The sequence below is a fragment of the Adiantum capillus-veneris genome, chromosome 16, assembly GCF_014529385.1.
Source record: "Adiantum capillus-veneris isolate H3 chromosome 16, ASM1452938v2, whole genome shotgun sequence".
NCBI classification, from domain to species: domain Eukaryota; kingdom Viridiplantae; phylum Streptophyta; class Polypodiopsida; order Polypodiales; family Pteridaceae; genus Adiantum; species Adiantum capillus-veneris.
The window spans coordinates 120,126,056-120,152,913 of NC_140946.1; the positions used below are offsets into that span (position 1 = coordinate 120,126,056).

At 44.0% G+C, this 26,858-nt stretch overlaps 1 protein-coding gene across 1 annotated transcript in view; it reads right to left on the reverse strand.

Moving 5' to 3' along the window:
• Window positions 1-7,260: 7,260 nt before the first annotated feature.
• Window positions 7,261-26,858, reverse strand: part of LOC147439750 (UV radiation resistance-associated protein) — a 34,640-nt gene continuing 15,042 nt past the window's right edge. Inside the window, exons 3-6 of the mRNA XM_086485537.1 lie at window positions 8,979-9,189; window positions 8,721-8,881; window positions 8,345-8,581; window positions 7,261-7,507 (exon numbers count right to left, since the gene is read on the reverse strand). Coding sequence (XP_086341663.1) covers window positions 7,391-7,507; window positions 8,345-8,581; window positions 8,721-8,881; window positions 8,979-9,189 — 726 coding nt within the window. The 3' untranslated portion in view covers window positions 7,261-7,390. The remainder of the gene's footprint in view (window positions 7,508-8,344; window positions 8,582-8,720; window positions 8,882-8,978; window positions 9,190-26,858) is intronic.

Sequence of the window (26,858 nt, forward strand, 5' to 3'; positions counted from 1 at the left end):
CATCTGACCATAACTTGCCCTGTAGAGCTTCGACTGAAGATCTGAAAAGATCGACATGCTCCACAACATGAGCATTATAGTTCTATCCACTCACACTAGCTCTAACCACCTGTCCATACTTGCCATGTCCATCAGGGATTTGCTTTGTAGGCCATCTTTAGATACCCGTATCTTGCTCACCGTGACTCCGTTTGATGAGCCGTTTGGACGAGGTTCTAGAGCATCTCAAGGACTACATTCTGGGGAGCTATCCTTGCACTTTAGACACTTTGGCTTGGCATCCCAACTAGCCCTTTTTGGAGCCTTCTTGGCCTAAACCCCGCATTCGACATACATTTCCGTTGGTCTTGTCCTACCCAAGTCCTCCACATCTGCTTATGCCCTTTTTCCAACACCTGTTTGCACCCATATCATTGCATGACACCACTTCTAGCTTTGACTCACTTTGCATGTACCAACATGTCCAAAATTACCTGCACCTTGCAAAGAGATTTCTTCACCAATATTCTTTTCTTCCATAAGCAACAAAGACACAATATCTATGAAAACTTGGAATGTTTTTCCAAGTATGGACAAAGGCTTTAGTTGCTTGTAGACTAGGGCTTAAGCACACAAGTGTGTTTCCACCTCAATCATGACACCAATAGATACAAAGGTGTTCCTTGATCTTCAAAACATAATCATTCACATATGTCCTTAAGTCCACGTCTCTTTGGGGAAATTAGAATCTTGTATATGCCTAATCATAATATCCTATGTTAAGTATGGAGCCTGATTTACCCTTGTAATCTTCTGTGGTAAAAGCGCACATTTGTAAGGCCCCCATTATGAGGAGAAGCCATCGTGCGTGAAGGAAAATCACTCACCGGAAACCAAAATTTTCACGGACAAGAATAAGGGGCAACTTTAAAGGCCTCGGGGGCGGAGGCCCCCGAGACTTTTTTTCGCCGAAATATTCTTTTTCGCCGGAATATTATGGCCGGATGGCGGCCGGAAAGTGGTCGGGAAACAACCGATCGATTGGCCGGTGGCCGGTAGTCAATGGCCGATGGCCGGTGGTCGGAAGTCAATGGCCGGTGGCCGATGGTCTGAAGTCAATGGCCGGTGGCCGAATTCAAAAGCGTACTTGTCTTCTCAAGGGCGGCCACACATGGGTGGATTGGAGGGTCCGATTTGGACTTATTCGCACAAGGGCGGCTACACATGGCTGTCTCTCATAAGAGAGGGCAGCTCTTTTGGCCTATAAAAGGAGGCCATTTCTACACACATTTCATAGTGTGAAGTTGATGCAACAAGGTGAGTGTGAGGTGGTGAGAGTGAAGCAAGGCGGGAGCTCCATTAAGGGTATAATCCCTTTGTAAACTACTTCTTGTTTTGAAGTACTAAAGCCATTGAGTGGCTGCTTTCCCGTGGACGTAGCCCACATTGGGTGAACCACGTATATCGTGTGTACTCTCTCTCTCTCTCTCTACTCTATAATCTCGTGTATATAAATCTGTCTCTCTCCATTAAGTAATCTACTCAAGTATCTATTTAGCTACGTCTTATTTCCTAACATCCTACACATTGACAGAAAATATCTTTTTGTGCTCCATGGTTCTTATCTTTAAACGCCTTCACCTACTGAGGAGTGGGATTCTCCTTGGGCAACAATGGTGTATCTTCCTACTCACCTTCAATGTATTCCCAACAATCTTTTTCATCTTCTTGCTAAAAGGTAATGGTCACACTTTAACAATTACTTTTTCCCACTACCCAACTCATTGCTATGTCTTGTGGTTGCATTTGCTCCATATTATGGAAAAGGTTACCATATGGATTTAAAGTATGCTTCCTTGAATGGTGACTTGGAAGGGGAATTGTCTACGGGACAATCCTCTAGTTTTTTCAATGATGATTATGACGATCATGTCTAATTGTAGAAGAAGGCATTATATGGTCCTAAGCAGGAACGGAAGTCTTATATTAGAAGATGGATAGTTCTCTCCTTTTGGGTGGGTTTTTGAGCATTCTTATACTTTATTGTCTCTTCTGCTAATGTGCCTCATTGGAACTCACATTTAGGTTTCCACCATTAAAAAGAGGCAACAAAATGTCGCAAAAGTTCCCTAAGCTTATATTAATGTCTCTGGTACATGGTAACAAAGGTTGACCATAATCTTCCACGAATATAACATCTCATGAAACCAAGATACGTTTTGTTTGTGAATGGTATAATCTTTTACCTTTGCTTTTAGGACTATAAACAACAAAATGCATTTAATAGCCTTATTATCCAATTTTCTCCATTACCTTTGTGACATTAAAGCATAAGCTAAACAACCAAAAATGTGCATGTGATCAATAGATATCATGCCATGCTTCATAAGGAGTCATAGAATGCAAGGCTTTGATAGGACACTTGTTATGCACATAAGTAGCACACATGACAACCTCAAGCCAAAACAAATGTGGTAAAGCTTGACTCGTGACCATACATTGTGGCATCTTCATTAAGCGACCTTTTTTTCTTTCAGTAAAACTATTTTGCTAGTGTATGTGGTATTATACATTGGCGTTTTATGACTAGCCACAAATGCATTAAATTCACGAGACATATACTCCCCTCCTCAATATGAACGGAGGATATCCATAGTACATTTAGAGACATTTTCAACCATAATAAAAAAAATGTTTGAAACACATAAACACTTTTGATTTAGCTTTAAGCGGATACATACATGCCTCCAGTAATCATAGATTAAAGTCACAAAGTACAGATAATTACACAAGGATGGAGTTTGCATACACCCAAGAACATCACTATGCCCAAGTTGCAACTTGCACATAGCCCTAACTAAACCATCCTTTGGAAACTTTGAACACTGCATCATACCCAAAATAAAACATTCACAAACATGATTAGAAGGTGCTTCAAGAGGTGAAAAAGAAGCAACCACATCACATTTCTGCAAACACAGTAAATTGGCAAAATTCAAATGCCCAAAACGTGCAAGCCAAAGTTTGGCCTCTGAAATAACTTTTGAATCCACAATTCCAGTTGCAAAATTCTACCACACTTATCATACAAAGTGAGCTTATACAAACCATGGCAGAAAATGTCAGATGCAACAATTTCATCACACTAAAACTGAGATCATGAACTGTATGTCTATCATCCACAAATTTGACTACAAGACCAAGTCTTGCAAGTGCATATATAGACAAAAGATTCTTCTTAATCCCTGGTACATAAAGTGCATCGACAAGTGCAAAACAATTTACATTTGCATTAGTTAGCACAATCTTTCCAACTTCCTTGACCAGATACATTGCATTTTTGGCACAAGTGATCGCATTCCCATGAGAGACAGCCTCGAGAGCAAAAAAAAATCATGATGCGAAGAAATGTGCTTTGTAGCACCACTATTACAGTACCAAACATGTGACTCTGCAACACCTAACATGCCTGCATCATAGACAAAATGATCATAATTACACTTTGCACTAAATGCCCACTCATCAACATAACAATCTCCATTTACCAAAGATTCTACAATAGCCACACTGGAGGTGGATCTAACATCTTTCTTCTTGGCTTTTTTTGCCTTCAGCTTAGGACATTGCTTTATCAAGTGATCATTAGCCTTGCAATAATGAAACGTATCTTCTTATCTTTTTCACCAAAGTTCCCAGACGAGTTGCTGCCAATAGAAGCATTAGATACAAGTGATCTGTTACTCACTGAAGAACCAAGAGAAGTGGTTGCATTGCTGTTACCACCTTTTCTTTGAGCATCAACAAAACCCAGTTCAACTGCATGATGTTTAGCCTCTTCTTACTTGAAAGTGACTCTTGTAGTGGCAATGTGCATAATGCATCAAACTTGACACCTTGAGGGTTTCCTTGGGTCATAAGCCTCTAAGTACTATCAAAACTTTGATAAGAGTCTGGCAAAACATCGAGAACAATCTGTACAAGTGAACTCTTAGAAATACTACAGAAATGAGTTCCTCATTGATATCATTGATACCGGCAACAAAAGTATTCATGTCATCTTCCTCTTGCATAATCTTCAACTCCAAGTCTTTGCACAACAATGCAATTTTAGCCTCATTATGACATGCATAAAGATCAGCCAGAGTATCCCGAAGCCTGTTCTTCTGATTTTGTTGAGCGAATGTGAGGATTAATAGTGCACAAATAATGCAATCAATGCATGAGCTTGCCCATCTCTAACATCCCAAAACGAGATTGCTCCAACTCTAGTAGCAACAGACCTACTAGAACCTGCAACATCCTCAACAAAGCCTGTATCCATAGAAGACGGGCATTCATCAATGCCATGCACAACATTCCAAACGCCCTGACACAAGAACATGTGTCATCATATAAGCCCACATTGGGTAGTTATTTCCAATCAATTTTCTCTCCGCAGCGAACATCTTGAAAACATCTGTGTTGTTGTTAGCCATGGCGATTGACTGCACATGATGTGAAAACTGCTCTAAAAGTGGGAAAATGAAGTAGGACTAATACGTCCTACGTTGTACAACCCAAAGAGGATTGTAAGGGACATGCTCGACGAAAAATTACATTGATACACAAAAGAACGGAACTGCATACGTAATTTTGCTTACGGAAACAGAGGTCGAAATGAGCTTGAATCAAATTTGTGACCACACGAACGTCAATGAGCTTACCCGAAGTATTACTCAACCTCCTGACACTCACCAAAGCTCACCCAATTCAGAGAAAGTGAGCAAGAGGGTGCATGCAACGTTGCTGACTATGCCTAAGAGGACGCAACTTGCTCTGATATCAATTGTTGGAATTAGGGTTGCAAGGATGCACACACAACTTCGAGAAGATGAAGAAGCTCAAGGCACATTAGAGAGTCTATTGCTTTGTTCACAAGTAGAAAGATAAGTTAGCCCTAAGTGATGGACGTATATACAATGCACACAAGGAAAAACCTCCTAGTGAGGGAAAAAGTGCCTTGATGGTCCTAAGTGTGTTCACACATCGCTACCACATATGTGGTAGCATAGGTTTATTGCACTATTTTCTTGGATTGAAAGCAACACAAGCTAGCAGCTTTGTATGTAAAAAGAAGCATATTCATAAGCTACTTTGGTGCAATTGCTTCAACATTATGGTATCAAAGACTACTCTCCCATCTGGTCATATGGATCTAAACTCTTTAGTTGTCTAAGCATGATGATACCCATATAGTAGCTACTACTACCATAAGTTATGTAGCTTATTGGTTCTCGTCTATTTTTGGTTAACACTTGTCCTTGTATTTGCTATGACATCGATATCATTGGTAGGAACCACGTCTAGTACTTCAATGTCTTTGTAGCACTATTGACTATGGTATTCACTACTCTAGAAGTGTAGATCTTGTTGGTTACAATGATTGTGATTAGGTTGATGTGGTCACACTCGAAAGCAAGTCTTTTCTTAAAAAAAGCTTTTGACATTATGACAAAGCTTTATAGCTCCAATAGATTTTGGGCCATCTTGCTATTGCCATTGCGTTGGCATATATTCCTATATTCCTATTAATTATGGATGAACTAAGCAAGCATAAGAGTGTACATTATCATTGGATACCAAGTCACATCGAGGATGGCCATATCAGCTTGGAGGTTGACCTACTAAAAACAATCTTACAACTCTACTCACCAAGGGTCTACATCAACCCCGACAAGAATTTCTTCGTTAGTAGAAGTTCCTTCTGTTTCACATTGAACATGAGATAACTACAGATGTCATAACTTGATGGAATCAATGGCAAAATCTCAAGTTGTCTAATGGATTTGCACAATTTTGGCCATGCAAATGACTTTAGCCTACCTTGCATATTATCACACACACATTTGATCCATCTGTAATGACATGGCACCCATTCCTGGTCCAAACTAGGTCGCACACTCACTTCACATCTGTAGGGTCCTTATCACCACCAATTAAGCAATCTCTCAAGTTCATTCTCATTTATTCACTAAGTACTCTTTGTTCTCTCATTGCAGAGTTATGTAGTTATTGTTCTTCACGCTCTCTCTCTCTCTCTCTCTCTCTCTCTCTCCCCCCCCCCCCCCCCCCCCCCCCCCTCCCTCCCTCCCTCCTCCTCCTCATGCCTTCGTCCAAATCACTCTCAAAGGACTGGTATACTTACATATAATGCCCTTTCTTAAGATTCCTTGTTCTTTTAACTGAAGGGTGCTATCAAGAGCACTCACATGACAACTGGCTCATGTGCACTTCTCATTCTATGCGAGCTAAAATTTTGAGAAGTAGCAAGTGACATGGCAGGACAATACGGATGCCCGGATTCTGCGCTGATATGCTGACAAGGCCTACAGTAGGGACTTCCGTAATTTATGCTGCTGACATGGCACTGTACAGACAGATCAACGTTTTGCACTGCTGGTTGTGGCACATTGTATGGACAGCCGCTTCACTTGTCCTCAATGAAGAACATCGCTTCACAACCATGCCCTTCAACAATGAAAATACACCCAAGAGCCAACATTGGGCCCTTGTTCTGAGAAAGGGGCCTAACCATTACTAGTGTCTCCAATCAAAGAACCAAGTAAAAGCCACTCTAGTACAAAAGACTTAGCTCATCGATGCTTGGTGTGTTAAAACTCTTCACAAAATACTTGTAAAACCTTCAAGAAGAAAATTCAAATAGTAGATGTGGCAATTACTTTCATGTCAAGAAAAACTCACACTTGTACCACAAAAGTTTAAGGCACATACACACTAAGCTGTATCTTGAACCAGGAAAATACACCGACCAAGACAAAACATTGAACGCGACATGAATCTCACAAAGTACTAAGCGAGCAAAGCTTACCAATAGGTTAAAAACAAAGGAGAAAGGCATAACAGTGCACATTATGAGAATAAGAGGCCGGAGGAGGGGAAATTGTTTTAACTAAAGATATACACCAATGTGTTTCGCTACTGATTACGGAGCACTTACCAATGGCATATCGTTATAGAGATGGAAATGTAAGGGCTCAACTGGTTATACATTTCTTCCAAAAACAACCTACATTCTTTTGAAATCTGGGGGTGGAAAAGCAAAGACAGCACTTGCAAACAATGATACCTGCAAGTATCCCGTGAATTAAAGGATACTGGCATTCTCGTCAGAGTCGTGAATTGAGCTCAAATGACATCGAGTATTTCAATAAGAGGGACAGAAAGAGAAAAAGAGGGTGGGGGAGGAAGGACGCTTTCCATTGACTAGGACACACACTGAAATATATCTCTACACCAACTGCTTGAACATTTTTAGAAGCTGAATACTTCAATAAGGTAGCCAAACAATCCTTTCCCCCATACAAGAAGCATTATGCTGTACAGATGAGTTACTTGCTCCCTCGGAGTGCAATCACGCAGTTGTGCAAGCTCCAGAGCATACCAATTTAATGATCTTGTTGAGATTGGGAAGAGTGTGTCGAGGTCCCACAGTCTCAGCCCCCATGTAATTTAGCACCTGTTCAAGGTCCTGCAAGAGAGCCAAAACGGTGACATGTAAACCAACAAACTAGAACCACGACTTGTCAGTTACATTTATGCGAATGAACTTCCCTCTCTCGAGCAAAAAAATGTTGTGATTGCCCTTCTTGATGCATAGATAATTTTAACCCCCTTTTCCTTGACAAGCTAACCAGCTCTCAACATCCTTAACCCTTTTTTCAGAATCCCAGTTGAGAACCGATCATAATCAGGGGAAATACCCTGCTGATGATGGGAGGAAAAGGGACGCTGATGATGGGAGGAAAAGGGGCATGTCTACTTACAAGTCTCTCTCTGGAAGAGCACTTCAAATGACTTCTATAAGAAGAATTCTAGTGTTGTTCTCTCTCTTGACAGTCCAGCAACAGTTGTATTATTGTCCTAGTGCATCGTGTCGATCAATGTTTGGTGGCGGTTCTTGAGTTTCTGAAACCATTTTCCCTTTCGCCACGTTATCAAAATGTCAAACTAAGGGTCAAGCGAAAACGTAAAAGCCACACATTGACTCTAGTGTTCAAAAAAACATCGAACACTAAAATTGTAGATCAATTTGAGGGCCGACTTACAGAATCTACAGAAACGTATGCTACTCCAAAAAGAAAAACCAATGCTTTTGGTTAAATCCAATGCTGTATAAAGAGAATAGATTTACTTTCCCCCTCCCGACATACAGAGGTAACCAATGTACTTCACATCAGCCAACATCATTTTTCAACCATTAACTACAAACATGAGAATCCAACATGTGCATCCTGATTCCATGGTAGTAAACATGAGGGCTCGCTCACAGATACATGTGCTTAGAGATAAAAGACCTGTTCCTTACCTTGTTTAGCAGGAAAACTGCATATGCTGACCTTGTAGAGTCTTGACCCTCAGAATACAAAGGAAACTCTATTAACGATCTTCGACCACCTCCAGAATTTGGCCCAACACTGTTTGCTGCTGCTGCCTCATTTGCCTCCACAATTGGAGCATAGTCTTGAATATAAGAACGTGAAGCTCCGAGGCGTATGGGATATCGCAGAGGCACATCCAAGCAAGCAGCTAACAGTGCTAAAGACTGATAAACAAAGCCAAGAAAATGCATTACAAGCATTGTACTGTAAAGACTCACAAATTAGTAAAGACAGAAAGCTCGCTTTTATGTTACTCACTGGAAAGTCAGGCAGCTTCTAACTGAGACAGACAACAGCACTCACATGTGCAACATATCCGAGTGCTGTTGCTGAAGACTCATGATCATTTGGCTCAGTATAAAGACCAGGTCTGGTATTCAGGGGAGCTACAACATGCAAGCCTCCAATCGTCATAGGAAGCGAATCACTCTTATCCACAGGTTGATTATCCTTGTTTGAAGAATCTGACATAAGCACAAGTGCGAATAAGCTGGTGCTCTTCAAAGAACATGTAGCTGTGAAGCACGTTTGTATGGCAATTGAGGAGTCTGTGAGTAGTACCTGAGCTTTGAGGAACTGTGTTCGTCAAATACCTTTGCTGTGAGAATGGAGTATTTGGTGTGAGGCTTTTCCCAACGGGTACAGGGCATGGAACAATGGGGTAAAGGGCTGCTATTTGACTGACCATGAGCCGTCGCCTTGTCCTCAGCATGTTTTGCAAATGCAAAAGCCTACCTTGCCCTCCTTCGCCCTCTAGATGTTTGCATGCATCCTGTGAATTGACTCCAGAAAGATAGTAATCAAAATGTGTCACAACCTTTCAGTTTCGAGATATTTTCCATATCAATTAGAACTCAGAAGTAGAGGCAGCGAGAGTAGGGACTAACTTGTGCATATAGAAAAATATTTTTTAAGAAAGAGACCATTCTTACTCTACTTGTGGTCCAGTGTTAAGAAGGTTTACAATTGTTCATGTCATAGTAGAGTGCAACAGTGAATAAGAGCAAGAACAGGGACAGGGGTCGGCCGAAATTAGACAAGAATAGGATATCTGCTCAATGCTTGAGCACTAGGGAGACTTGAGAGCTTGTAGATTGTAGCTAGCAAGTTCATTGGTCGAAAGGTATGGCCAGGTATGGCTTTAAATCTTAGTGTAAATTCAAGCAGCAATTCTTGGCATGTGAGAAAGTAGCAGCCCCTATGGCCAGATGCACCCAAAAAAAAAAGATTTCAAGCAGCAATTTTTGGCCTGCCGATGCACGACAAGCACCTATGGCCAGAGTTTTCAACCCCGGCAAAAGAAAATGACAAATAAATTTCAAAGGTCCTGACCACTGAGCATCCTTATACAGACATCCCCAACAAGGGGGCAGCCAGTCCTAGTCCAACAACTGTTATCACATGTCATGGTGCCAGAAATTGGGACGCCCAACCACATCCTCAAGTCCCACCGCCATCCCTGACTTTGCATTAGCCCATCCTATCCTCCATCCACACTCTGTTTTGAATAGTTATGAAGTACTTCAGTCTTGGTCTTCATCTGAAGTCATCACGCATGAACTTTATGTACATGCCCGCTTCCCAATTCACATAAGGTCATCCATCTTAATCAAACTTCTCGGAGTGTTACACACATGTACCCACAATGAAATGCTTAATGTAACATGCTTCTTACACGTGGGCATCCTGGTCCAAATGATGTACAAGATGGGCGGATGTTTTGTGTAGCAATGGCGTATTTCTTAATGCAAGATGCAGTTTGTCTTATTTTCTGTCTTATTCTCTCCATGTATTCCTTGTTCTGAGTATGAATCAAGTGCAACAATGCTCATTTGGAAGTGCATGAATAGTTGAAGTGATCTAGCGCCTGGCCAATTCCCTACAATTCTGCTAGCGTTCCCCCCCCCCCCCCCCCCCCCCCCCCAAAAGCCTCTCACAGCGTTTTCTCAAAGCACCGCAATTCTCTCGGCTGTGCAGACACTACACCTTCTAGGGCGCTAATCCTTTTTATCGCTGGCCTTGTTTATTACAAAGGTTGCATTTTTATTTAATTTTTGGCTGGCTACGTTTTTAACAAAACATTACTACAGCGTTTTTTTTAAAAAACAGCTTGTGTAGCCTTTCTCCTCTTTGTGCGATTCTGCCATCAATGTCACAAGCTTGGACACCAAAGCGAGAAATCAATAGCAACACACAAACAAAAGCTTGCAACAACTAAACTTGAACACACATACACAAAGAGAGAGAGAGAGAGAGAGAGAGAGAGAGAGAGAGAGAGAGAGAGAATGAAATGAAATGAAATGTTATATTAACGTCTTCAAAAAGGCCAGAGTGACCTATGAGACCAAACTGATACAAAAGTGGTGAATCTGTTACAATGTCTGAAAAGTGTGAAAGTGTGAAAATAAATGCGAAAAACTAAATACGAAGTATTAGATAGACTTCTTAGGAGCATTCTGGGTGTCTGGCTAGAATGCTTCTAATCCTTTGTTGTAGTCTCCTCCGGTGAAGTGTGCTTCTGCATCTCGGTCGTGGTCGTCTCGATTTCCTAAGCTCAATCGCCCTATCAATGAGGGTGCCTTTGGTATGAATGTGGGTACTCCTTTGTGCTCGCTGCTAGCCTCTTGCTTCTCCTTCCATTCCTGCTTCTCTCGATCCGAAGAAATCTGTGATCTGCCTCTGAGGCTGTAGTGCTCTTTGTCTTCTCATTAGATTATCCCTGTGCCGATGTAGTTCCAGTAGATACAAGCCTAAGCACCTTTGATCTTGGTATTGCATGACTCTATCTAGAGGTCCAAAGCCTTCTTTGAATAGGCAATGGAAACGCCCACGTATCTCATAGTATACGGTGCAATGGCATATGTAGTGTAATTCTGTCTCCGGCTCCATTCCGCATAACTTGCAAATTCTGCTCTCAGGTGGGATTCCCCTAAATCTGCCAAATTCAATTTCCAGCTGGTGTGAGGATGTACGAATCTGACCAATAACACATCTCAAACCATGAGACAGGTGGGTATCCATGTAGCTCGGGCGAATCACAAAACCATCTTCAGATAGCTGTAGGAAGTTTTCTTTGTAGTCGGCCATCTTCGTGCCCAATTCTTGTGTAGGGTCTACCCATGTCCTCTTAGTGTCTTCTAACTGTATAAGATCCTGGCGGATGATTTTATTAATCTCCGTTCGTGTGATTGCCAATGATGGAGCCTCAAGAGAGTATTGGAAGGGGGGTAATCTTTCCATATTGAACCCGTGTCTCTGAAACCACGAGGACAATTGCGCATACCAGCATGATGTATCTCCTTTCATTGCTAATTGTCGAGAGGATTCGAGGGCCAATCTAGTATATCGGCAATTATTTGTATCCCATAAACCATGTATAAAGGACACTGATCTGGTAAGAGCTTCAATTTCTATCGAAGGGGCAGCTAGTTCCGCTCGGGTAATCGCGTGTGGTACAGAGGCCTTGGCTTTAATCATTCGGGAAATCATAGATACCAAAGGTCTCTCCATTGACTTCCAATTATCCTGATCCACAGATGGTCCCCAAATCTGGACCCCATAAAGCATAGCCGAAGCCACCACAGTATCAAAGAGCCAGAGTTTTGTTCGTGGTTCCTGAAACTGCACTTGTGAACACATCCTCTCCAACCCTCCCAGGGCCGCAGAGGCTCTGGACAATCTAGCATCCGCTGCTTTCTTAAGAGTAAACTTCGGTCTTGTAAATACCACACCAAGGTATGTGTATGCATCTGTGTACTCTACTGTATCCTAGCCATATGCAAATGTAGGTGGCGATCTCCTAACCCACTACGGTGTGGTGTTAAACACCATAACTTTGGTTTTACCCAAATTTACCGACAGTCCGCTGTCCTCCGCGAATTTATGTAATGTATCTAACTACCTCTGCATTCCATCTGGTGATTCTGCTATCAATACAATATCATCTGCATATAACAACAAAGGGATCCATGACCCTGCAAGTTGAGCACCTCTGTCACCCTCTCTATCAATGTAATCTGATACCTCATCTATATACATACCAAATAAAGTAGGGGACAATGGGTATCCCTGCTTTACTCCAACGGTGGAATGAACAATGTCGGAATCTCCTTCTGGAGTATGTACATAACCAGTTACTGACCCATATAAGGCCATGATCCCCCAGATAATCTCTTTGGGTACCCCTAACTCTTGCATTTTGCGCATCAATCTGGCCCTTGGTGCTGTATCAAAAGCTTTCCGAAAATCCACAAAGCAACAATACATCCTTCTCCCGCTTGCTCTTCCTTCCTCAATAATGGCTCTAAGCGTAAGAATATGATCGAAAGTGGAATAACCCCTCCTGAATCCAGCTTGTCCTATTGCCCTTATGCCCTCATTCTCTGCCCATCTACTCAATTTTTGTTCCAGAATGGATGCGTACAGTCGAATCAATGTGTGACCCACCATAATGGTACGGTAGTTCCCGGGTATCATAGGATCCCCTGACTTGAAAATAGGTACGATAGTAGAAAATTTCCAAGATTCAGGTAATCCTTCACACATGACCCGATTAAACAAACGAGCAAGGACTTCTAAAAGTAGATCCCTTGCATGGATCAGATGTTTTGCTACTAAACCCTCATGATCATATGCTCTTCTTGTCTTCATCTTATCAATGGCTTTTTCCACCATTGCCGTAGTAAAGAAAGTACTAGTAGTAGGGCATGGCTCTAGCGGATCTGGTAATGGAGGCTGTCCAGATACCGTATATAATGATGTTACATATTGACCCCAAATCTCACGAGAGGTAATTGTCGGAGGCGATGAGTGCTCGTGAAATAAACGCCAGGCCTCATGTGAGTCCTGACTCAAGAAGAGCTGATATAAATCCTTCTCCAGTTTGGCTAAAAATGCCCTTTTCTTGCGACGTACTATACGCCGAAGAGCAATCCGAGACTGCTTATATGTGATGATCCCAAGTGTAAGCTCTTTCTGGACCTGGGTTCTCGTCTCTCTGCATTCCTCGTCGTACCAACTGTGTTGAGGCATGTTCCTAGATCCTCTCTTCTGATCAGGCTGAGTATGTGGGTATGCCTCTTGTGCTGCTCCATGTAGTATCTCTGTTAGCTGAGAAGTAATCTCCTCTACAGTATATACTGGCTCGGCTGCCCACATCCTATTATAGATCTTTTCCACATAGACTGAATCAGTCTCTGGCATGAAAGTATATCTTGTGTGTGTCTTCTTCCTTTGTACTTGAGAGGCATTGTATTGGAAGGAGATTGATAAGGTCAAGATATATAACCGGCCCGTACAACGTAGAGGGCGGTACTATTTCAATTACCTGTTAACTTTACACAGAGCACTGAGAAGGGAAGAGAACACAGTTGCGTCCAGCGACTAGAATGTCACTGCGCACACGAGACCGACACCCTATAGGCCCCAAAGACTGGCGCCCCTTTCGGTATTTCTTTATTCAAATTAAGGTAGACGATCCGACCACTTAGCACAAGCTTTCACAAAGCTGTCCAAACCTGGCGAGGGCTGAAAACGCAGGTTTTCGACCGGATTTCGACAACATAACGACGCAAAAACCCCTGTAGGTCAAAAACACCTGTCTAGGACAGATTCCCTCGATATCTGGAAGCTTTCTGGTGAGCTGTCACAGAAATTCAGCGGGCTGTAATTCTCTGTTTTTCACTGCCGGGAGCCCAAAAGCCTGTACACGCATCCCGAGGCTCTCACGAGGCTCCCCCAATGTTCCCTTGCACTTTAGGTGCGAAACCCTAAACCTGCAGAAAAACACAGCAGGCTGTAATTCCCTGTTTCGGATCGTTTTTAGCGGAGCGAACACGCCTACGCGTGTCCCAAGGGCTCCCGCACGCAATGGGACAATTCCCTTGTGAATTGGACGAGTTTTCACGCGAGAAAACTCTCCAAACTCGCAATCTTTCGTGATGGAACTGTGCGTACCTATGGGGGATTAGCAATTAGCTAATCCGGTTCCTGTTCAGAAGGCTCTTGCCTTGGCAAACGTGCATAAACCCCCAGAACTGTACATAGGTCAAATGAGAAGCCCACTAGTGGGGCATAACATACTGTACGTAGGGGAGAAAGAGAGCAGTATGTAGCGTGCGGGGCATCACTCCCGTCACCATACTGTGCATAGAGGGCAAGGTAAGCATTCCATAGCTTCTGTACCTGCTACAATCCACCTGAGGCTGAAAATGGCGCCCCCTTTGCTGATATGCGGCTCGTTTTTGCCTCCCAGAGTGGCAGAATCGCTCACAAGCTGACACGTCGCCCAGTTTCCGAGTTTGGGCTTTCCCTGCTAAAAATATCTCAACTGGTGCGTCAGTTGACGTCGCAGCAGAGCAATAAAATGTTCCCCTTGTCATTCCAAAGCTAATGACGCGAACACATTTTCCGGTCAAAAATAGCAATTCCCTAAATTTTAGGAGATGCTTCAATGGCGTCCCTATCGGTCTCCTGACCATCATGAAGACTACCATTTGACCAACATCTACAATGTGAGTTGATTTACTGGCCCCTTTCAACTTATAAAGTTGCAGTGACTTGACGAGTGGCCCAAATTCCAGTTTGGCGCACACGAGCTTCCATACTCATCAGAATTCAGTGCTAACTGGCCCGGGTAGTCCCTCTCTGACCGACCTAGATCCCCGATGTGAGAAACCCATTTGGCTGCAGCCGTTTCACACTGGCCATGCAATGTCCACTTGCACCTTTTCAAGGGTTTTGGGACAAACAAGTAAAAATAAAATAAATATATCTAATACTTATTTACGGAAGGCAACATGAAAAATACACCTCCTGGTGACACAAGAGAGCATGATCCACTGCAATCCTAACCGGTCTGGGTCCCACCTTAAAGTCCTCGATACTAGAAATAAAGCTTGGTGAAGTCATGACATAATCCGCTGTACTAGCCCCATGCCTATGCGGGAAGCATGTGAATCCCCCGGATAAAGGGAAATTCTCTAGACCATTAAGTATGGCCAAACCATGTGTAGTTGCCATTTCCATGAGATGTCTCCCATATTCAGTGTGTTCTTTATCCTGTGAGTTTCTAGTAAGCCCCTCCTGTGATAAATCCACTTCTCTGAGCATTTCCTCAGAAGTATCATAGAATACTGCTTGAGAGTTGGCCGTTCTGGCATTAAAGTCTCCTAAGAGAACGATGTCTCCATCTCTAGAGAACTCCCATATGTCATTATTCAATATGGAGAAAGGGGACCGTCCTTTAGGTGAGGAGTAGACTGATGTACTTGGAGGGAAGTAGCATATACCGATATATAGAGAGAGAAATGAAATGAAATGAAATGTTATATTAACGTCTTCAAAAGACCAAAATGACCTATGAGACCAAAAAGTTACAATTGGTGAATCTGATACCATGTCTGAGTATGGAAATTACCAAGTTACAAAGTTACCCAGTTACAGAGGACTAACACTAAAACACTAAGGCACTGAGGAGAAAGGAAATGGGGGGGGGGGAGTTTGTGGGTTCATATGAAATCTCTCATCGGTCGCTATCGGATCTCATCAACCTCCTCCATGGTCAGAACTCTGGTTGGACGTCTTGCATGTCGAGCTAGAGTGATCTGTATCTTCTCTTGCAACCTTCGTCGGTAGTGGGAGACCCCCCGAGGTCGTGGACGTCTGGATCTGCCAAGTTCAGTGGCTCTGTCAAGCAGTGTACCTCTAGTATGAGTAGGCTGTAATGACTGCTCCGTTTGCTCTCCCCTGTCTGGTGTAAAGAACTCTGTGATTCGTCTTTGAGACTGTCTTTCCCCTGATGTCCTCAGCAAGCTCTCCCTAAGTCTGCGCAGCTCTAGCAGGAACAATCCGAGACACTTCTAATCCTTGTATCTCATGACTCTAGAAAAAGGTATGAACCCTTCTTTGAACAAGCAGTGGAAGCGTCCGCGTATCTCATAGTATGCCGGGCAGTGGCATGTGTAGTGCAGTTCTGTCTCTCGCTCTAAGTTACATAGGTGACATATCCTGGCTCCTGCTGGCACCCCTCGGAATCGGCCAGTCTCGATCTGGAGCTGATGTGAGAATGTGCGTATCTGTCCAATAGCACATCTTATCCCATGAGATAAGTGTGTATCCATGTATGGTGGCCTAGTCACAAAGCCGTCCTCCGTGAGTTGGAGAAGATGCTCTCTGTAGAAGGCCATCTTTGTGCACAACTCCTGTGTCGGCTGTATCCATGTGCTCCTGGTATTTAGCTGAATCAGATCCTTACGTATGAGCCTGCTCATCTCTGTCCGTGTGAGGGACAAGGAGGGTGCATCCAAGGAGTATTGAAGCGGAGGTAATCTATCCATATTGAGACCATGCGACTGGAACCATGATGCCATCTGTCCATACCAACATGCTGTATCGCCTTGTAGAGCTAGTTGTCGAGATGACTCCAGGGCAAGCCGAGCGTATCTGTCTCTGGGGAGATCCCATAAATCGTGCATAAAGGAAACTGATCTCATCAGTGCCTCCACCACGAGGGAGGGGGGCAGCTAGCTCGGCTCGGATAATCTCATGTGGTATTGAGGCCTTAGCCCGAATCATCCGAGCGATCATAGAGACCAGAGGCCTCTCCATACATCTCCATCCATCTGTGTTACCAGATTTCCCATGGTGGTCTACTGAGGGTCCCCATACCTGAACTCCATAGAGCATAGCTGGAGTCACTAAAGTGTCAAAGAGCCATAGCTTTGTTCGCAGTTCCTGAAACTGAACCTGCGAGCACATCCTCTCCAATCCTCCCAAAGCTGCATATGCTCTCGTCAGTCTAGTCTCTGATGCTCTCCTTAGTGAAAACACGGGTCCACTGAATACTACCCCAAGATAGGTATATGCATCTGTGTACTCCACAGTCTCCTGGCCATACATAAATGTGGGTGCCAACCCCCTGACCCACTGTGGTGTGGTGTTGAACACCATAACCTTGGTTTTTCCCAGATTGACCGACAATCCATGTCACGAGCAAATGTATGCAGAGCATCCAAATGACGTTGCATCCCCTCTAGGGAGTCTGAAATCAGCACAATATCATCAACATATAGTAACAGCGGAATCCATGTCCCTGCTAGCTGAGCCCCCCTGTCTCCCTATCGCTCTACATAGTCTAAAAACTCATCCACATACATCCCAAAAAGAGTCGGGGATAGTGGGCATCCCTGCTTTACTCCAATAGTGGAGTGGACCATGTCAGACATTCCCTAAGTGGTGCGTACCCGTCCCATCATTGTCCTGTATAGAGCCAGAATACCCCATATCAGCTCTGTAGGCACACTCATGTCATGTAGTCTGTGTATAAGTTTGGCTCTCGGCACTGTGTCATAAGCTTTGCGGAAATCCACAAAGCTACAATAGATTCTCTTGCCATGGTGTCTATCCTCCTCAATAATAGCTCTGAGTGTCAGAATCTGGTGGTCAAGAGTGGAGAAACCTCTCCTGAAACTTGCTTGCCCTGGTGCTCTTATTCCCTCTCGCTCTGCCCATCTACTCAGCTCCTACTCTAGGACGGATGCATACAACCTAGCTAATGTGTGGCCAACCATGATGGTGCGATAATTCGTGGGAATCATGGGATCTCCTGACTTGAAAATAAGCACAATCGTAGACATACTCCAGGTCTCCGGGAAGCCTTCATACATGGCTCGATTAAACATCATAGCCAGGAGCTCTGCAAGCATATCCCTGGCATGGATGAAGTGCTTTGCTACCAGACCATCATGGACACGCGCTCTCCTTGTCTTCATCCTGTCAATGGCTTTCCTTACCCTCTCGGCAGTAAAGAAAGAACATGTCTCTGGGCATGTCTCTAGTGGGTCCGGCAGAGGTGGTTGCCCTGATGCTGTGTAGAGAGATGTGGCATATTCCCCCCATGTCTCAGTGGAGGTGACCACGGGTGGTGGTGAATGCTCGTGGAATAGCCTCCATGCTTCGCCTAAGTCCTGACTTATAAATAGTTGATATAGATCCCGCTCTAGCTGAGATAGATAGGCCCTTTTCTTTCGTCGCACTAGGCGGCGAAAGATAATCCGTGACTGTCGATGTGTGGTAATACCTGTGAGCACTTCCCTCTGTAGTTTGATCCTCATCTCTTTGCACTCCTCATCATACCAACTGTTCTGGGGCATGTTCCCAAATCGTCTCCGTGTGGGCCGACTGTGGGGGTATGCCTCTGATGTTGCATCATGGAGCGTCTCTGTCAAAATCTGAGTGAGTTCATCGTCCCGGCTCCTGGGTGCATAGCTGCCTGTATATCTCAACCATAGACACAGAATCCGTCTCCCTCATGAAGGTATACCGAGTGTGTATGGGGACCCCACCTAATGGAGTTGTGCTGAACTGAAAGGTCAGGGTGAAAGACACGATAGCATGATCAACTGCTACTCCAACTAGCCTAGTGCCCACCATGACATCCTGAAAGAATGGGATGAGACCTGGCTGGGCCATAACATAATCCACTGTGCTTGCACCATGTCGGTGTGGAAAGCAAGTAAAACCTCCAGCTGTCGAAAATCTTTGTAGGCCATTCACAATGGCCAATCTGTGTGCGGTTCCCATATCTATCAAGTATCTACCATACTCAGTGTATTCCTCATCTTGTGTTAGTCTGGACGTCCAACTCCCTGAGCATCTCTTCGGAAGTATCATAAAATATTATCTAGTGGTGGGCAGTCCTAGCATTGAAATCCCCTAGTATGATAATGTCACCATCCTTGGAAAACTCCCATATGTCATTATCCAAAATAGCAAAGGGGGATTGTCCTCTAGGTGATGCATATACTGACGTACTGGGAGGAAAGTAACAAATAGCAATGTAGAGGTATCTGCCCGTCTCTGCCATGAGCCTCACCCACATGTACCTAGCCTGTTCATCCTTGCGTGCTATATATATCATTGGCTGCAGTTCCTCCCTGAATAGAACTGCCACTCCCCCTGAGCCCCGTTCTCGATGCTCCGATCTGGTCTCTTGTCTGCAGGCTATCTCCCATCTATATCCGCTCACCTATGGCATGGATTGTCCCGGTGCTTGATGCGTCTCAGAGTAGAAAATGATGTCCCTCCCCATAAAGCTATTCTCAAAGGCCCCTACATCAAGACGGAGTGACCCGTTACAATTCCAGGTTGCCATCTTTAGTGTGGTTCCATAGGTCTTGCACCGTCATGCGGGGCGTCGCTCCAATATCACCACCTTTCCATCCTTGTAAAAGGCAATCTTCCCCTTTTCCCTTGCTGCTCTTATTTCCAGCATTACTTCTTGCATATGAGCAATCTGCGAGAAGGTGAGGTCATCTCCAAGAAAGATGCCCGTCTTCTTTAGAGTCGCTCTCTTCTTCCAGAGAGAGGGTCGACACGAAGCGGCAGAGTTCCGCTTCCAGATGCACTAGCCCCAAAGACTGGCGTCCCTTTCGGTATTTCTTTCTTTATTGCTCAGTCTCGTAGTACAACTCCCGAGAGTCCTCCTCTACACGAGCATTCCAAGCTTTTGTGTCCAGCGAATAGGCCTTGGGCACACTTATAAACTTACCTGGGATGCCTAAAAGCAGAGCCTTTGAAAAGCATCAGATCAAAAGCAAAATCTACCAAAAGCTCCAACCATAAAAGCTTGCGCAAAATTTGCATGTCCGCACGAACTGCCACGTCAACAGCATCAACGCAAATCATGGGTCCAATGGTTGCTTGTCAACGGAAGTGGATGCACGCTACATGCGAATGTGAATGCAAAAGAGAGTTAGAGATGCTTGCACCAACTCCTTCCATATCCGCATACAAGGCAAGAAGATCTTGGTACTCAATATCTGGATTTTCGTGTATCCGATGTTGATCATTGTTCAAAGACATAGTTATGAAGACGGGAGCGCACCTGATGCACGATGAACTAAGGGTGGGAGTGGCTATTAAGTCCAAGGGAAGGACATGAAGCTTCTTTGAGAAAAAAAATTGAGAGGTTCTTTGGGTTCTTGGTTCTGCGTGGTTCTGCTTGGTTCTTGGGTACTTCCCTTGAGTTCACGAGGCCGAAGCACGCACAGAGCTCTGATACCAATGTCAGGTGCAGCGGAAGGGTTTATGGATTTAGCTCGGATCTAGTACTCCGCACAAACACAAGGTTACTTTACTTCACTTGAAAAGAACTAAATTGAACTGAATGAAAGAGAGATACAATGCTAATACAATGATGCTTAGTGTTGAGATGCTAATGATATTGGGTTATGCTGAGGCTAAGGACTAGATACTACTATGGATGCTGGTACTTGAGAGGCTAAGCGATGGTATTGTGGGTACTTGGTACTACTGGTGCTTGGTACTGGCAACTGCACGTACTTTGGGTATTGAAGGTACTTGGGTGCTAAGGACACACACGTCCTGATGATCCCTACACTGAGCTAGGCAAGAGCCAAGCCAAAATGCAAGGGGTGCTAGATGCTGGGGTACTGCATCGACAACGACGACGACAACAAGGGGTACTTGTACTACGGTGCTGCTGAGTTACTATAGGTACTATTGGGGATGCTTGGTGTGACGACGACGAGGCCGTGGGGTGATCTGCTATCGTTGAGCGTGGCGATGGCTGAAAACTAAAAATCGTTGGTGTCGCTAATGGCTAAGGCTGAATTGGTGATGAGACAAAGGGCTATAATCGACGGCGAGGGTAGGTGAAACCGGGCCATAGGGCGATAGACTTTAGGTTTCACCGGGATCTTTACTTGAACTTTACGACACAGAGAAGCTTCACGAATAAACCGGAGATTGGAATTTAACACTTCAAACGAAAACACGGCTTGGGAGTTAGAGTGCTTCCAAGCAGACACAGACACCCTGTAGGCCTCAAAGATTGGCACCCCTTTCGGTATTTCTTTATTCTTATTGCAAATAAACAATCCGAATGCTTTCACCTAACTCTCACCACAAAACAGGGAATCACAACATGCTGAAATTGACCTGCAGCTCATTGGAAAGCTTCCAAGTCGCAAGAGAAAGTGTCCTTGACGTGTACTTTTGAAATACAAGAATTTTTGCCTCGTTATGTTGGAGAAATTGGGTCAAAAACCTGCAATTACAGCCATGGACAGGTTTGGACATCTTGCCCAAAGCCCTGTTTAAGCATTCCACGGCTTTCCCGAGGCTCCCCTAGAGATGTTCTGCAGTTTAGGTGCGAAACCCAAACCTGCACAAAAACACAGCAGGCTGCAATTTTCCACTTTGGATCGTTCTGGGCGAAGCGAACACATCTACGCGTGTCTCAGACACTCCCGCACGCAATGGGACAATTTCCCTTTGAATCGGACGAGTCTCCACGCCAGAAAACTCTTCGTTTTCGCGATCCTTCGCGAGGAAACTGTGCGTGCCTGAAGGGGATTAGCAATTAGCTAATCTGGTTCCTGTACAAAAGGCTCTTGCACACCAGCAAGCCGTTCCTCCCTGTAAGGCCAACTGCCGAGAAGACTCAAGAGCAAGCCGGGCAAATCTGTTCCCAGGAAGGTCCCACAAGCTATGTATGAAAGAGACTGAACTAGTAAGTGCCTCAATTACCACCGGAGTGGCAGCTAGCTTTGCTCTAATAATCGCATGACGTACTGAGTCCTTGGCTCTAATCATCCGAGAAATCATAGATGCCAAGGGTCTCTCCACCCTTTCCATCCACTAGTGCTACAAGCTCTGTCGTGACCACCAACTGAGGGGCCCCAAATCTGCACCCTGTACATCATAGCTGAGGTCACCAAAGTATCAAAAAGCCAAAGTTTGGTTCGAGGTTCCTGAAACTGAACCTAAAAACACATCCTCTCAAGTCTGCCTCAGGCTGCATAGGCTCTGGTGAATCTAGTTTCTACTGCTCTTCTCAACGAAAAAACTGGCCCACTGAAAACTACCCCCAAATAAGTATATGCATCTGTATACTCCACAATCTCCTGCCCATAGGTAAATGTGGGAGCTGACCTCCTGACCCAAGGTGTGGTGTTAAACATCATAACCTTGCTTTAAACCAGGTTGACAGACAATCGCTATCCTCCGCAAACACATGTAAAGCATCCAAGTGGCGTTGCATTCCCTCTAGGGAGTCAGAAATCAGCACCATCTCATCAGCATATAACAAAAATAGGATCCATGTCCCTGCTAGTTGTTCTCCTCTGTCCCCTAGTGTCGTAATGTAATCAGAGACCTCATCTACATACATACCAAACAAAGTAGGAGATAGCATGCAACCCTACTTCACTTCGATGATGGAGTGATCCAAGGTAGAAATCCCCTCGAGAGTGCATATCTGCCCACAACCGATATATATAAAGCCGTAATCTCCCAAATGAGCTCTGTGGGTACCCCCATGACCTGCAGACACCGCATCAATCAACACGGCACGGTGGAGTTCCGAACCAAGACGCACTAGTCCCAAAGACTGGCACCTCTTCTGATATTTCTTTATTATTAAGCTCGCAAAGTACAACTCTCGAGGGTCCTCTGCTCTTAGACTCTGTGTCCAGATGCATTGCCTAGTGAGAGGCCCTTGGGTCCTTATAAACAGTACAAGGGTAAAAGCAGAGCCTTGAAAAGCTTCAGTTCCAAAAGCACCAAATCCCCAAAAGCATCTGCACCCAAAAAGCCTCACGCAAATCAGCAAAATCAGCCAGTGCAGATTACAAAAATCCGTACAACCTGCCATGTCAACACAACAACGCATTTCACGGAATCTGTACAATCTACCACATCAACACGTCAACGCGATTTACGGGATGCTCAGCCAAAGTTCAAGCTTTTGATAAATGCGGTTATTAAGCTCGCAAAGTACAACTCTCGAGGGTCCTCTGCTCTCAGACTCTACGTCCAGATGCTCTGCCGAGTGAGAGGCCCTCCGGTCCTTATAAACAGTACAAGGGTTGCCTAAAAGCAAAGACCCAAAAAGCTTCAGTTCCAAAAGCACCAAATCCCCAAAAGCATCTGCACCCAAAAAGCCTCACGCAAATCAACAAAATCAGCCAGCACAAATTACGAAAATCTGTACAACCTGCCATGTCAACACATCAACGCATTTTACAGAAATCCGTACAATCTGCCACGTCAGCATGTCAACACGATTTGCGGGATGCTCAGTCAGAGTTCAAGCTTTTGATAAACGGGGTTTAGGCCCCTTGTCCGGTGCTCCATAAGTTCTTTAAGTTAATAGGGTTAGGTTTTTTTTAGTCCCTAACCCCCTTCAGGCCCCTCAATCCATCTTCTAGGTTCAGATTCTCACATCATCACTTTGTGACACAATACTCCTCTCGCAAATAACCAACAAGGTCCAGACCATGAATATATTTAGACATTATCAAACATAAATTCTTCTCTTCAGTACTCCTCCCAAAAAAGCCCGAGCCGTGACTAAAACACAACTTTGCAATCACAATTACCTCTTGAATACTCCTTCCTGGAAAGCCCGAGACATGAGTATCCGAAAATGTTCCCAAAAAAATTGAAACCAGAATTAAGCAATCTCAAATCGACACCAATACAAGTGCAAAACAGATAAAATCCATTTCATACAAACTCCAAACAATATTTTCACACAATTTCTCAAGCAAAATTTCAAGCAAACGTTGCAAAAGAGTGGATCTCCAACTCCCTGCTCCCAAATGCTTCCAATATTACCTATTGTCTACAAAAAGCACCAAAAACATAATTTTGACCTATACTGCAAAAACCCTAATTTGCTACTGAAAACCCTAATTTTTCCAAATTGTCAAAATCAAAATCCGTTCGCGTCAATGCGTAGGGCTCGTCGAGAGTATCAACTTTGACCTCCATTGTATATCCAGATTCTCAACCATTGAAGAGATTTTTAGAGACCTTTGCAAAACAAAAAAGCATCAAAAAGCATGTTTTCTATGCTTTTTAGGGCAAAAACGAACTACTCCTCCTTTTGTCGTTTCTTCTTCAACCAACTCCATAGCTTCCAACTATAGATTCATGTAGGTCCGGTTTTCGAGAGAGAGAAAGGAAAAAATAATTATGTATTTTCTGAAGCACCATCTTGCTCTGTTTGCTTTTGAAGGACCAGAATAACACACTCATGAAGCTCTAATACCACTGTAACGGAACGGCACCACGTGCCAACGAAAAAGAACAAATTGAGCAGACTTTAGATTAGTCCCTCTATCGAAATGTAGTGTGTTGATTGACGTACTCTTGCCCACACATTGTCTTTTCAATTTAATCTTGAGTTTTTCCTCGGCCAAGCCTCGTCAATGATATCAACAGTGTGCTTTGTGTACTACGGCGTACATATCTAGCACCTCAAAGTATCTCAAAGTATGGTATATTCCACAATCGCAATAGAGGATGCACATTGAGGGATTGGTGTGATGCAAATTGGGCTAGCAACCCAAATTCTCAACGCTCTACTACAAGAGTAGTTTTCACACTCGGCTTGGGGACCATTTCTTGGAGCAGCAAGCAACAACCAATGATGGTGCTTTCATTGATAAAGGCGGAGTACAGAGAACCTTGTTTCGCTACTTGTGAAGGCATTTAGCTACGGAGATTACTTAGGGAGAGGGGATTTCCTCAAACAATTGCCATACTTCTTTCGTTGCATTGCAATTGCCAAGAACCCAATGTTTCATGCTTAGACGAAGCATATCGAGGTTCAGAACCACTATGTTTGTGAGCAAGTTTTTGGTTAAAGATCTTTAAATGGAGAATTGTCCTACAACAAACAATGCAGTAGACATCTTTACGAAGGTTGTTCCTCAGTAAACTTTGTCATAACACCTTTGCCTTCTATGTGTTGTCTCAACAATAGGTGCTGAGAGGGGTGTTAAGAGTTTCATCCCTCGCTGCTTCACCTCTTTTGACATTTTTGTATGGCTAGTGGTTTTCCCTCGCTAGCCATCCATTGCATTGCATATAGGATGCATGGCCGAACATTTCCAATTTGGTCCAGCCGGTCATTTAGGGTCCAGATTTTGGTTTCCTTATATATGGGGTTTTTAGGTTTTACCAATGTAGTTTTGGGTGTTTGCCCCACCCAGCCCTACTTCCCTATATAACGGCCTAGGGTGGTAGCCACTAGTCATTCATCATGGTTTTGAGTTGCTGATATAGGGTTTTTAGGTTTTACCCAGCATCTATATTTTTGGGAGTTCTGCCCTACCCACCCCTACTTCCCTATTATGTAACGGCCAAGGGTGGGTAACTACTAGTCAATTTGAGTTTCTGACTTTGCTCATACTCTCTCGCGCTTGCTCTCTCTCACGCTGGCTTCCCAGACATTTTATCAGACTCTCCGGAGATATAGATTTTTGGGTCTCATAGGTCATTTTGGCCTCTTCTAGACGTTTAATATAACATATCATTTCATTTCATTTCCCTCACACTTCTGCACTCGCGCACCTGGATTTAGCGTTGCATGGCAGCGTACGGCAGTTCACTGTTCTTTTGCAGATTGCAGGTTCAGAGCCAGCATTAATTGCTTTTGCGGTGATGGTCAAATTCCTCACTCTTTGGATGTCTTCAAGTCTGTGATTCCTTGAAGGCTTCTTACCTCTCCAATGAAGATTCTGATACAAGATCTGGTGGTTCCATGCAGAGGTTTGGCGTCGTGCTAGTTGGTCAGACCCTAGGTCTTTGAAAGACAGTAACTGATCTGTTGGAATCTTCTCCATTGGCTAGGCTACCTGCTGGAATGTACGGATGGTTTCTTGTAGTGGCTTATGTGGCAACTCTGCAACACCGCAGTTTTACAATTCTCCACTCTACGATTGTAGCCTCTATTTTGTAAATAAAAATCACTAACGGTTCTTCCCCTATAGTTTGTTTTCCCTGAACATCTCATCCTGCAAATGGTTCAGGTTTCTCTTGCTTTTGAGCAGGGTGAATTCAGCCCTTTTCTGGCTATTTTTAGCAAGAAGTGGTTTCTTGCATTAGCCTTGATATATGTGGCTTATTTCCTCATGAATGCGCTCGTTTGATAATGCTTACTTTCTACATGAGCTGCGAGACTACCCTTGCGATGCATTTAAGAAACCCATGTTCAGGAACTGTTCCTATACACACTTTAATTTCAAACACAAAAAAAACTTGACTGATGATATAACTCACCAAAATTCACCTGCAAACCTCCACACTAAGCTTTAACCAAGTGCAATTTCACATGAACTACAGGTGCACAAGCATATACCTAGATGAATCCAGGATAAGCCCAGATTCACCCTTAAAGGAAACCGCAAGACATAGACCCATGGTAGTCACCCACAAGACAATACAACCATCAGCTTCATCATGCATAGAATTGACTAAATACCACAACATCCCCACTATCGTCGTCAGTGCCCAATAGTGGGTGTAGAGCTAATTACAGGTGCACAAGCAGCTTAGAAGTATCACATAAGCAGTACCCCTACAAGTATCCCTATCAAGAGCCACTTACACAATGTTATGTGTGGTCTG